Genomic DNA, 13,272 nt, shown 5'->3' on the forward strand with positions numbered 1-13,272 from the left:
CCATTGTCTACCGCCTTATCCTCTACATGAGCCCATCCCAGCTGAACACAGGGCAACATTTGGGGGTAAGCCCTGGACAGGATGCCAGTCCACACAGAAAAAAAACATTCACACCTTCAGGCATTTTAGAGTATTCAGTTAATATCTACATGTTTTGGATTGTGGGGGGAAAGTGGAGAACCCAGAACAAACCCATACACACATGAAAACCAGGGAGTACCAGAAAGACCCTCGTTCTGACCGGGTCATGATCACAGGTCTTTTTGTTGCAAAGCAACAGCGCTCTCATGGCCTGATTACCTGGAATGTGCTGCAAACTAAATCATGTCTATGTGAGTGTTTAGTGTTTAATCTCACCTTTTTAATCTATATGTTTAATATTTTTTTAATAAAAGTGGTGAGTGTTGCAAATGAGGTTCTGATATAAACATGAAGATACTTGCATAGACACATCCGTCTTCACACTGTAGCTTTCCCAAATGATAAAATGATACTAAAAATAATAAATTACATACAACTTTTTTATTTAGTATACTTACTGTAAATATTTTACTTGTAGATCAGTATTTTTTGCATTTGGGTTTTTAATTCACATTTTTACATTTTTGTACATTTTCGTACAAATGTCGTACGTTGTGCTCATCCTCATCGGACAAAGTTTTCCCAGTTGTGCAGGAACTGTAGACATTTAAAAAGCCCTCTATTTTAATGCTTTCGTCTTTCTCTCAAGAAAACTACAATCAATTATTAAAAGCTCCACAAGAGATAGTAAACAGAGACGGGTTTGTTTACTGAAACAATTTTTCAAACGTCAATAATCAATCAATCAATTTACCACAAAACCACATATGGTACCTATTCTTGCAGATCATTTTAGCACACGTTTATATTTGTACAATAAATAATATTATATACTATGGTACAGGATATGGGTCATGTTTCAGTTAGAACAAATATTTATTTCCCAATCTCAAAATATTTTACGACATTCTACTGAACCTTTACACCAACCTTTAAAATTGGTAATGATGACATAGTTTCAATATGCTGATGTTTGAACAGGAGTATAAGTGCAATGGTTTGGGACTATTTTCAGTGGCAGATGAACATACGTTTGAAAGCACCAACAAACTTAGATAGTTAGAAACTTAGAATCTTCACTGTCATATTCTTTCTGCTTTTACAATACCAATAGACTGTGGGGTGTTTCATATCCACACCATGTTTAGGGTAAACAATTTGATTCAAATGTTATCTGATGCTGTCTAATGATGTCATCTTGAGCTAAAATATCATAAATTAGATCTTCCCTAATAAATTCTTAGCCACAACAAAAAAAATCAAAGGAAACGTAGAAGGGATCTCACACCCTACCGTCTGTGTCCTAGCCAAAACAAATCAACCAATAATGCTCTAAAGTTACATCTTGGTCCATATAAGGGTCCAAGCTGTGATATCACACCATGGCTCACAACAACATTTTTGCTACAATGCTACAATTTTACAACTGCCAATGTACAGAAGAATTTTACAGAGTTAGCAAACTAGCTTAGGTTTTAGAGAGTTAGCTTGTAGCTAATTTGCTAATCCGTCATCCCTGGGAGTGCATCAACAACAGACATATTAGTCACTGTGTCAGTACTGTTTTAGCAACATTAGCAACTCTTTGTCTGAAGTCACTGTTCTGCCAAGCATTTGACACACCCATCGTCACTCATCGTCACCCATCGTCACCCATCATGAAAGAATTTCAGTGTGGGTGCAGAGTAATGTTGCTGGTACAGAATTCCACTTCATCACTGCTTACACAAATGATGCAGATTGAACAAGGGAAGTCTGCCTGAACTGTGGTAACCAGTCTCCTCTAGCAGGTGCTCTACTCCTGCCAACATTGAAATAATTTGGCTTGATTTTGACCCAGGTTGATTTGACTGGTGTCCACACTACTTAAATCTTTGCTGGCCAACACATGTTCTGGGGCTGTGTTATCAAAACCAATGTGTGCATGTTGGCCTTCCAATCTTCCCACATCTTTACTTGTTCTTACCTATTAGATTTCCTACTCGCTGCATGAATCTTCCCAGTTTGTTGTCTGTGCCACTTTGTGCCTGATACATTGGATAGTCAATGTCTCTCTCAGAGGAATACATGCTTGCCATCCTTGTGGACTTATCCATAGGAATCCTTTCGGTACTAAGCATATACTCATACCGGCTGTAGGCTTTCTCTCTTCTGGTTTGTAAAACGGTTGCCCCCTCGTCATCCAGAGTGCTCTTTGAGCCTTGATCCTGATCAGCTGCAAGGTTTGTCCTTCTTTTGCTTGAACGGTGAGGTGATAATCTTGGGAATGCAGCTTTATGCTTGTCGACTGGACTGCTAGAGTTCTGCAACCTTGCGGTGGTTGGTGATTGACCTTTCCTTGTTTGTCCTGCAGCAGTTGTCTGTGAATGATCCCCTTTGAGAGGTTGATTTGATCCTGAGGTATTCTGTGATCTAATTGAGGATTTCCTTTGGAGAGACTTGTCCTCTTTTTTGGATACTTTCTCTTTCTTTTCATCTGATGAAAGCATTGATTGAACTTTCATTCTCATGGAATTCTTCCTCTGAAGTGATGGTTCCTCTCGTCGCTTTTCTGAGTGACTTCCCTTGGTCTCTGATGAATGCTGAGATTCTGTAGATGGGTTTGAGACCTTTGGTGTGTTGTCTACATCTTTAGAAACCGATTTCTTTTTTTCTTTAGGAGTAGCTGGGCCTGAACTGTTTGCCAGCTTCCCTATAGAACCATGACTTCCTCTGACCTCACCTGCACGTTGTGATTCTGCAGGAAAGCTTAATTTCCCTTTTGGATCAGCAATTTCATCTTTGCTACTTTCCTCGTATCCATTGTGGGACACAGCTACATCTGAAATGTTGATACGAGTATTAGAACTATCTTTTTCTTCGGGGATCTCCATCAGAGACTCCATAGTTCTCAGGTGCTGGATACTGAGATTGCTTGTCTGCAAATGAGAGAGTTTGAGTGATGGGTCAGTCATTTTCATATCTAAGTCAGCAGCTGATACTGTCCTGGAAAGAGGCTCATTGCCTCGCTCGCGCTCCCTAATTTTCTGGATGGCCGATTCCACAATACGACCATTTTGTGTGTCCAACTCTGCCCCGCTTTGCTTCATGTCTAGATTTCTCAGCGACGACATATATTTCGGTCTTTCTATAGTGGGATACATGGACCTCAAGGACTCTTGGCTCTGCCTGAGATTGGTATAGTCCTGCAGACTGAGCCTCTTTTGCCTCATTTCCTCCAACCTGGACTTAATTTCCCTCGATCTGTTGTGAATCAGTTGTGACTGGTGGTCATTTAAGCCTGTGTGACTGCTGTATGGGGATATCATTGGGGATAGTGCATCAACTGATGCATCTAGAGGAGCATCATTTTCATTAAAGTATGCGTCGATCTTCCACCTGTTCAGCGAGGTTTCCGAGTTAAATGGGATCAGATTCTGGTCCGTACCATAGCGAGTGCGATGGCGAAGGTGCTGCTGAGATAACCTGTTTGTTGGCATCAAGTCACCACCCCCTCTCAGGTGAGAAGTAGTCCTGTCATGTGGTCCAACGTCCTTGGTCCCCATCCTCAGCCGACTCATTGAGTTTAACTTTTGCAGTTCTCCACCGTAACTGTGACCCCGCACCAGTGTCCCCATCTCAGGACAGTGAGACTGATGGAGCCTATCCTGGACACTCACGCCCCTTGTTAGTATGGTGGTGTTAATTAACCTGTCATCCTGTGCACTTCTCATGCCGTGCATCCCTCTGGGGTTCATATGAAGCTGGTGAAGGGAAAGTTGGCTGGAGTTTGGGCTCTGCAAGGTCACTGTGTCTCTCAGGTACTGGGCAGACAGCTTCTCCCTGGACAGAACCTCAGGAACTGTGGAGCGAGCGTACAGCCTCCGAAACTCCTCGTCATAAGAGCTAACCAGCTGACCAGTTACCACCAGAACCATACTGAGGTTTATCTTCTCATAAGACCACGTATAGCTGAAAGGATAAAAAGGAGCCACTGTCAACACAAACCCAAACAAGCAATTTACGTCGACTCATGGTACACATCCTGAGCACCGACTTACCTGTAAGTTCCATACAAAACTGTCTGGCAGTCCACCAGGATAAACTTCTGCTCCATATCGCCATAAAACTTGACTCCAGACTGGCACTGGTACTGCTGCCCCTGAACGGTCCGAACTCGAATGTTCTGATAAAGAAACATAAAGTTAGTCTCAGCCTGAGAAAGGCAAAGACAAGTCAAATCTTTTTTTTTTCCTGTGCTTTTTTACATAAAAACGACATTGTTATTTAATTCTGCAGTAATTGATTTCTGGCCACTTGGAGGCGCTGGTGAACCCCACTTTTTATACACAGTACCTGTTCGGTAATGATATTTTTGTCTCAACGTTATAAAGCTTTATTTGAGTTACATTTCTCATCCAACCACCATTTCATGCTTGGCAAGTAGCATACATTTGGTTTTCCTTTTCCGCTTTTAGTGCTAAAGAGCTGTGGTTGTGAACCAAAAGCTGAGGTGAAGTTAATTACAGTTACTCTGGTTACTCATTTCACAAACAAGTAAACATGTCAAACAAAAAGAACTAACAAGTGAATTAAATGCAGATTATAGAACAACAATGTAAGTGACCTTCTTGGTGGTGCACCTTTATCTACATCATTAGCTTCAGAAAAGAGAAGTATTGCATCAGAAGATGGAATGTGAAAGAGCCTGCTAACAACGCTACTGGAAGCTTCCCAGGCTGAGAGAGTCTACAGGTCCATGATGTCTCCCAACCTTTTGTTTGTCACCAAATTAAAGCTGCTGTCAGAGGATGAACCTACTTCAAAGCCATGTGAAATGGCTCTATATTCTGTCTACTATCACTGATCCAGTGTTTACTATGTAAGATGTGTGGATAGTCTTTTCCAGGAACTTACAAAGAAAGAATAGAAGACAATGTCTGAAACTATAAAAATGCAAACCGTTTTTGTTTTTTTTAATTTTCATTACTATTCACTCGCACGCCGTTTGTAGTTCTCGACATGATTAAACTTGTGTCTCTGCCTTTTCTGAGTCTGGTATTTGGATGTGGCTACTGGCTATGTGATTTGCACAGAGATCACAAAGCTGGCACTGTGTTCACTCTGACAACTTGATGTCGAATGTTCAAACGTCAGCCTGATGCCGCTCAACAGGAAAATCCAGCTCGACCAATAGATCTGTCCTACAGCTGCTGCAGTCGCTCTCACATGTGATAATGGTAGGAAGACAGCGTGCAGCAGGGGAAACTCTGGTAAACATCAGTGTTTCTACACGGATGTGGAGCAAATGTCAGACTTAAACTCCTAAATCCTCCTGCCAACAGAAGAAAGGTCATCCCACAGGCAACACTTCCTCTGGTGTAGAAACATGTATGGAATGAATGCTAATCTGCAAACACATGACTAGAGGAGCAGCAAAAAAACAAAGTTTCTGTGTTTCTGAATCTCATTGATTACACATTCACTCTCAAACTGAACAGTAACACTGTGCATCATAATATTATGCTGGGAACAATGCAGACTGGAGCAGACAGAATAGTAGATGGGGAACACGTCAACATTACTGCTAATTGGACTCCATGAGACTGAGTCTGGAAAGGGTGTAGTCACCTCCCACTATCAAGAGGTGTGCCCGACGGACATAGTATACGCAGTGAGGACTCTGCATGCACCTACGACCAATCAGACTATTGATCAGGATGATGAACGCAGAGTTCAACCATCAACCATGAATAATATGGTTCCCAATCTTAATCCTTAGAACACTTTTTTCCAGAAGCTATAAGAATGTGCATTATAGAGTGTCGTACATACTTTTTTCAGCACAACATGTAGGCAGTCTGATGAAATGATATATATTTTTCATTTTCACCAACTGTATAAACACACCTTTTTAAAAAAAAAAAAAAAAATTGATTACATTTGTGAAATTTGGAAATAAGTCACACTTGGCTTGAACAAAAATAAAATAAAAACGGTCTGTTTTGTGAGTTCTGCACAATTGTCGCTACACCCGTTAAAAAAAAAAGCAATTTAAAATTAATCATAACTTTGACCCAACAACACATAAGAAGACAAAAACACACACTTTGTAAAGCCTGAAGATATGACCTATAAACACTCCTCACCCCCCACCCCAGGATGTCCATACAAGGAGTTGTGTATTATTCCCATGACAATTTACCAAGGGTGCGCCTGCGGCACAGATCCATGTCACGTGAGCCAAGCAGAACAGTGCAGTTTAGCTCACATTAGTATGGTTTGGAATGGTAAACCCTGATCTGGCTTACGCTTCTTGGCCTGATGGCGATAAATGTATTTGCTATGTAAAAAGTTTGACATCATACTAGCCTACCAATAAATCCAACAAAGCAGAATAAGATGAGGGTCAGCCCGGGTCCTACTGGAAAGGGAACTTGACTGGTTGCTGATTCGAATGCCAACAGGTCAAGCGGGGCCGGGATACCCAGTTCCCACTGGGTATGATCCAATCCCTATCCCTCCCCATTGACTAGGTTCACTGGACACCCTAAATTGACCTCAACCATGGGACAGCCTAAATGTTTTTCCCTTTCCATTGGAAATAATGATTCTCTGTCAACAAATGTTGGGCTGGGTCAATGTGTCAATGTGTTATGCTATGTTTCCATCATGGTATGGTTCCGTTTTGTACAGTACAGTACGGTTTGGAATGGTAAAGCCCTGGGTCAGGCTTGCATTTCGACTGAGAACAGTACCTTTACTGTTGTATTGGTGCGACGACAATGAATGATGACATTGAACGTGACACAAAAAACAACAATGGAGGACGTCCAGCAACTCTTTTTTTCCTGCTCGGTTTGTAGCTGTTTGTCTCAACGAGACATCAAGCTTTGCATGATATTTGATATTTACACCAATAGCAAGAGAGTGATGTTTTTCTCTCGCCCAATCAGCTGATTGTCATGACTGTATCATTTTACACTGGTACCCCAAAAGGAAGGTGCCAAAGAATGGAATGGTTGGGGCTTGTTATTGTTGTACTATTTCCTTATGGAAATGCAAAAAAAATATGTTCCATACTGTACCAAACCAAACCGTTCCACTAGGTGGAAACACCCAACAGAAAGATGATATAGATGAATTATTGTTTTAGCCTTCACAACTTTGAGAACACAACTGAACTGAACTGTAATGGAGCTAAACTGAAGACTGACTGTCATTGTAATGTGTTTAAATAAACACTCTGAGGTGATTCTGTGCTCATCTGTTATTCACTCCACTCACACACTAGCACTGAACTGAAGTACATATGCTGCCTGTTGATGTAGGAAAATCAGATGAACACATGTAAACAAACTGGGAACAGAATGTCATCAGACATTCAAAGTCATCCCTGCACGATATTAAAAATTACATCAAACATTCAATTATCATTTTTTTTCACTTTCTCTTTTGTACCTCAGTCAACATTGTTACTTGTTCTGTTGTTTAACCCTTTGTGACTCAGACTCAGACACATAACTGGAATGGAACTCGGCCAATTCCAAACCTCCACCATGGTCAAACAATCCTAAACACGTCTGTCGAGTTCTTATCACAGCAAACTACGGAAAAACAGAGGAATGCTTTGCAAAAATGTGCACGAAACTATACAAACACACACATACACACTGTATATATATACATATGTGTGTGTGTGTGTGTGTCTGTGGCTCATAAATGCCTGAGTAGTCACATTTTATCACATCCTAAAATTTTTAAAACCTACATTTCAGAGGTTTTTTACTGGCCGTCACCAACCTGGTCGGAGTGGAAGTCAGTTAAATATTTGTGTAATCCTGCACATTAAACAACCAACCAGCCAAACAAACAAACAAACAGGCAAATAAACAAAAACACAGTCAGACGGGGGTGAAATTTCCCTGAGAGGAAAATGCTTCCTCCAAACACAACACAACATTTAGTTTAATATTCTGTTCTCAGCAGCTAATTCCACTTCCTCTAATGTTCGACTTCTGGTAAATAAAGCACTGTTTCTTTGGGTTGTTGTGGTTGTTGATTGGCTGCCGTGTCTGTCTCCATGTTTGTGTTCATTCACATGTTCTCAGCACGTTGTCACATTAACCCTAAACATAAACCCTCTTTTAACCCTTAGTGCTCACGTAAATTGCCGTGGGAATAATACACAACTCCTTATATGGACATCCTGGGGGGTGTTTATAGGTCACATATTCACAAAATTAATTTTTTCGTCTTCTCATGTGCTGTTGAGCATATCACATGTTCATATCACATTTTTCGTAGCAATAATTCTGCAGAAGTCACAAAATAGAGCGTTTTTCTTTAATTTTGTTCATAAAAAAACGCTCAAAGCGGACTTTGAACTGTGACGTATTTCAGTCAGATTTTAGAGGACATAGGACACTCTATATTGCACATTCTTATCACCTCTGTATATACTGCACATTTAAACATAGTCATGGAGAAATGCTCTGTGTTCTAAGCGTTAAAGGACGTCATGGAATTTGGCAGTGGTGGCCATGTTCACGACTCACCTTCAGGTCCTGGATGTTCACGCCCACTCTGTGTGACATGGTGAGGAAGCTCGCGAACTGGGAATCATCCAGGAGGATGTAGACGACCACGCCCCTCAGCGTGGCGCTGACGATCTCTTTGAAGATGTCAACATCGGTGAAGATGTCCATCGCTATGGCGATAACCTGGAGACACATGGACCGACACACCATTTGTAATCAGATTTTTCTAGCTCTTGGATATTTGGCACATATATAATAATAATTCAGAAGTAGATAAGATGTCTGTGAAACATTTCCCCCACAGTTTTTATGTAGAGGACGTCATATTTTAAAGAGCAAGGGGTGGAGCCTGACTGAGAGCTTGTCCACTGCACGTCCACCAGCCACCTGTTGGACAATACTAGCTGTCAATCACACAATGTCCATGCCCATGTGTTGAAAATGGATCTTTTGCTGCAAAGTTCGAAGTATTGCCGTAAATTTCAGAGAGTTAGCATAAACTAGCTAAGAGGCTATTTCATTCAGCTCAGTTGCTTGGTGATGTTAGCATTCAAGCTGTAATTGTTCATATAATCTTATAATTTAATATAAACATTTTAAGCCACTTCAAAGCTCATTAAAGTTCATCAAATGTGGGAAACAGCCACTGAACCAAAGGTGTATAATATCATAAGAATGCTTCATTATCTCGTCATTAGTCTTTTCTTTATAAAGCGCTCCCTCCCCCAACACCAAAGTCCATGGAGAAAATCAGTGAATTAACACCACAGCACACACGAGTTGTTGATCCACTGCTGCCTCCGTCACTAAGTTCAAATATGTTATTTTGTGACTTCAGGGTTTGAACTTCTTTGTTCATATTTACCTCAGTGACTCAAAGTGACCACAAACCACAATCACTGATTTTCTCTATGGACTTTGGTGCGACACAGTGAACGGTCCAGAAAAGTCCGTCTAACGAGAAAAAACATGCAAACATAATTATTCTTAAGTTATCTTACACTTAAGCAGACATAGATTGTATTAGGTCAGCCTTTTGAAAATGGATTTAAAACAGTTTTCCCTGCTGTCAACCAGGTCCCTCAGTTAAAGGGACTTGCTATATTGTACATTGTATGTCCATATTGTATTTATAACTTTATTTTGGATTTAATTTAACTTGCTGTATTTCCTCCTACATTTAAATGATTATGCTGTGTCCAATTTAGATTTTAGTCCACACGGTTGGTGTAGTGGTTCGCACTCTTGCCTTCACAGCAAGACGTGGGTTCGTGACCTGGGCCTTTCTGCATGGAGTGGGTGTTCTCCGGTTTCCCCTCCACAGTCCAAAGACATGTAGATTTGGGGATTAGGCAAATTGGGCACTCTGTCTGGTGAGAGTGGATAGTTGTTTGTTTCTATATGTGGTCCTGTGATGGACTGGTGACCTGTCCAGGGTGTGACAACCGCCTATCGCCCTATGTCAGCTGAGATTGGCTGAAGGTGAGTGAGATTGAATTTATATTTAGGGTTCGAGCACAAGGTGCGTAGAACCCTATTGAAACCGTAGGAGTTATTCTTCTTTATTTTTCTTATTATTCCACCAAATACGAATCGTGTTTTTGAGGCTTTTCCCATACCCCCAAAACTCACCAATTTTTGCAACCGCATCAGACCTGCTGAAAAATTACGTATATTAGTGGGCGGGCCTAAAAACTGCTGTCGGGTTTAACGTACATGAACGAAACTTATCTTACATATTGTGACCAGACTTTTTATGAGGACACATCAAAACTACAACTACATTACAGTGTTACAGTGTGCACACACAGACCGACTGCTGTATTTGTGAATCATCAGCTCTGGAGCCGGTCGTCGTCGCAACGTGTGGAGTTTAATGTCGAGCACAAGCCGAGGCACGTCGTCTGGTTACGGTGAACCTTGTGTGTGAACCTGCTAATCTAAAGTTTGACAAACTGTGTCTTCCGTGTGAAGCTGAGCACGGACACAGTTTGTGTCGTCCGTTGTTTCAGTTGTTTCTTCACATGTTGAATCTCACAGTATGTGCAGTTGCTGCTGGTGAGACGTGTGATCACTAATGAGTCGCCTCAGGTGTTTAGTTTCTCCCTCAGCATGTGATGTTAGGATCTGATGATGATGGTGATTGTTTTGTCATTATTTCCTGTCGTTAATGTGTTAAACTATTAACTATAAACTACCCTAGCTTTGAATGGAGGTTTGGATACAACAAAAATGTATTTACTTGCTGTTAAAATGTGTTTTACATTTAAATGTCAACATTTGTTTCCTGGCAGAAACTTTCAGAGTCTGAAAACTAACATCACTGTGCTGCGATCGAGTGAGCGAGCCTGTGCAGGACAGAGCAGCTCTGACCTTCAGAGAGGTAGGAGGATGGGCTCTGACATGTGCACACACACACACACACGCCCACACACCCACACACACACACACTGCTGTTTTTGTTGTTTCTGCATGTTTCATTTCTCTGTTGCTTGTTAATATGAAGCCACTTGATTCTGTACATTCTGTGATTCATTTTAAACATATCATGCAGTGAAAAACAAAAAAAACACCTGTGGTGGCTGACCTTTGACCTCCTCCTCACGCACTGTGGCTGAAGACGGATGTGAACAGTGATGGAGTTGTCGGTGGAAAGTGTCACATGACGCTTTGAAAATATGTAGTATTAGGAAAATAAACTTTTTTGAGAGGTGGCTAATTCCGTCTATGCTGCTTTTACTCGCAATCCTAATGGCTCTCGGTTATGATAAGAATCGATATGCCAGTTAAATACTGTATGTTTTTTCTAAATAGCAGGCCACTCTGTGAGTAAAGACAGTGTTAAAGACTGCAGTTATTTGTACCAACTAACAATAATATAACAAGAATGATTCTCTTCTACAGTAAATACTTTTACACATACTTACTTATGTTTGGTCTAGCTTTAGTTATAGAGGTGCCTACATTGTACAAGTGCACATGTGATTCACACAGAAAACCTACGTCATTTAAATATACTTCCTTTATTTTACTTTAATTCTGTGATTATGCTTTTAAATATCAATTATTTAAGCTTTAATATTTGAAAGAAATGCTGTAGTCGACATTATGTGTGTGTGTGTGTGTGCGTGTTAATGAATACACTGTGTATACTACACAGAAGTATGCAGAGATATTTCTTTTCCCCTGTGTAAAAGCAACGCCTTTCATTGTGTGTTTGATAAAATGCTTTTGTAGTTGATGGAGATGGAGAGAGAGAGAGAGAGAGAGAGGAAGAGAGAGAGAGAGAGTGTGTGTTTGTTGTCACCTATTTGGGACCTTTTTCTGTCATAAATACTGACCTTGTCAGGACCAGTAGTTCTCATGGAGACCAAAACCTGATGTTAAAGAGGCAGAACCTCATTTCTGGGGAATTGATTAAGTTTAGGACTAAGATTTGAACTGTGGTTAGGTTCAGGTTTAGGGACCAGGCTTTCTTTAGGTCCAAATGAATGGAAGTCAGGTGAGAGCCCTTAGGAAACCAAACCTCCTCATTAACACAACACTGCTGAAAAGCTCAGTATCTGTATCGTTCTCACCTTCCTCGCCTCCTGAATCTGTTTGCGAACCACTTCCTTGATGCTTGGCGTGTTCTCTCGGGGCGGTTGGAACAGCAGGCTGATGCTTGTGTCCGTGCCCTCCAGCGTGACCTCGGGCCAGCCCAGGTCCAGGTCCGGCACCTCCTCGTCCGACTCCATTGGGAAGTAGGTGGAGGGGCTGACCACCTCCGTGACCTCTCTGCCCTCTGCGTCATCCTCCATGTGTGGGGACTCAGCATTCTGCAGGATGAAGAAGATCTCCTCCTCAGAAAGGAAGTGGCTGATCTGCTCGGCGCACAGAAACTCCTCGTAGGCATCTCTGCCACCACAGAGCAGGGCATAAATGGCCAGGCGGTAGGATTCTTTGTAGTGTGGCTGAATGTAGAGGGGACTGTCGTCTTCCTTCAGAGAGGACAGGCAGGACAGATTGGACGTCATGGCCCCGCGTGAGTCTCTGTGCGTCTGTTAACCATGCGGTTCAGAGCAGAAACCCTTGCTGCATGAAGCAACACACACAGGAAATCTCAATGAGAGAGAGGAGAGCAGTTAAAGGCATGAAAACCTGTCTGTCTAGTGTGATTCAGCTCAAGTAGATAAACAGTTGGGAGGCATGTGATGACTTCTTTAACCAGTTATCCTCGAGCTGTCTCACTCACAGTCAGTTCCCAAGTATTTGGTGAGAGAAAAGTCAAGCACACTTACCTGGTGAAAGGCTGCTGTTCCTGTGGTGTGTGAGTGTTTTCTCTCCTGCACCACTGAGGTGTGGATGTGAACCTGTGAGCCTGCTGTACCTGCCCTGTTAAGTCCACTGACACCTCACACACTGGATCAGGCCCCGCCCACCGTGGCTCACCTGGGTTTCAGGAGCAGGTTTGTTTACCTTCAAGGCTGTTACACAGTGTCTCTGTCAGCCTGGACGCGCAGTTGTTTTCAAGTACAGTATGTACCAAATGTACTGCGTTAAATGACCATGATGTGTTGTGCTGAATCAATCATAGATAGATAGATATATAGATAGATAGATATATAGATGTTTAGATAGATAGATGTTTAGATAGATGTTGGAGAAGATTTACATATTTACAGTATTTTAT

General features: G+C 41.6%; 1 protein-coding gene across 2 annotated transcripts; it reads right to left on the minus strand.

Moving 5' to 3' along the window:
* Nucleotides 1-570: 570 nt before the first annotated feature.
* On the minus strand, nt 571-12,947 carry LOC122771441 (protein FAM83B-like). 2 transcript variants are annotated; one of them, XM_044029014.1, is made up of 5 exons: nt 12,881-12,947; nt 12,179-12,674; nt 8,619-8,783; nt 4,122-4,246; nt 571-4,032 (listed from the first exon to the last, which is right to left on the minus strand). In XM_044029014.1, exons 2-5 carry the CDS (start codon nt 12,614-12,616, stop codon nt 2,034-2,036), a joined length of 2,727 nt encoding a protein of 908 aa, XP_043884949.1. In that variant the 5' UTR covers nt 12,617-12,674; nt 12,881-12,947; the 3' UTR covers nt 571-2,033. The 2 variants fall into 2 exon arrangements, with proteins under 2 accessions (XP_043884949.1, XP_043884950.1); XM_044029015.1 differs by having other exon boundaries at nt 12,179-12,701.
* Between the last annotated feature and the right edge of the window lie 325 nt (nt 12,948-13,272).

The sequence above is a fragment of the Solea senegalensis genome, linkage group LG6 (assembly GCF_019176455.1).
Source record: "Solea senegalensis isolate Sse05_10M linkage group LG6, IFAPA_SoseM_1, whole genome shotgun sequence".
NCBI classification, from domain to species: Eukaryota; Metazoa; Chordata; class Actinopteri; order Pleuronectiformes; family Soleidae; genus Solea; species Solea senegalensis.

Bases quoted from the DNA above. Each gene is read 5' to 3' on its own strand.
- LOC122771441 (XM_044029014.1), bottom strand. From the start codon at position 12,616: ATGACGTCCAATCTGTCCTGCCTGTCCTCTCTGAAGGAAGACGACAGT. The intron at 8,784-12,178 runs GTGAGAACGATA...ATGTGTCTCCAG, and splicing joins AGATTCAGGAGGCGAGGAAG to GTTATCGCCATAGCGATGGA. The intron at 4,033-4,121 runs GTAAGTCGGTGC...TTATCCTTTCAG, and splicing joins GTTTTGTATGGAACTTACAG to CTATACGTGGTCTTATGAGA.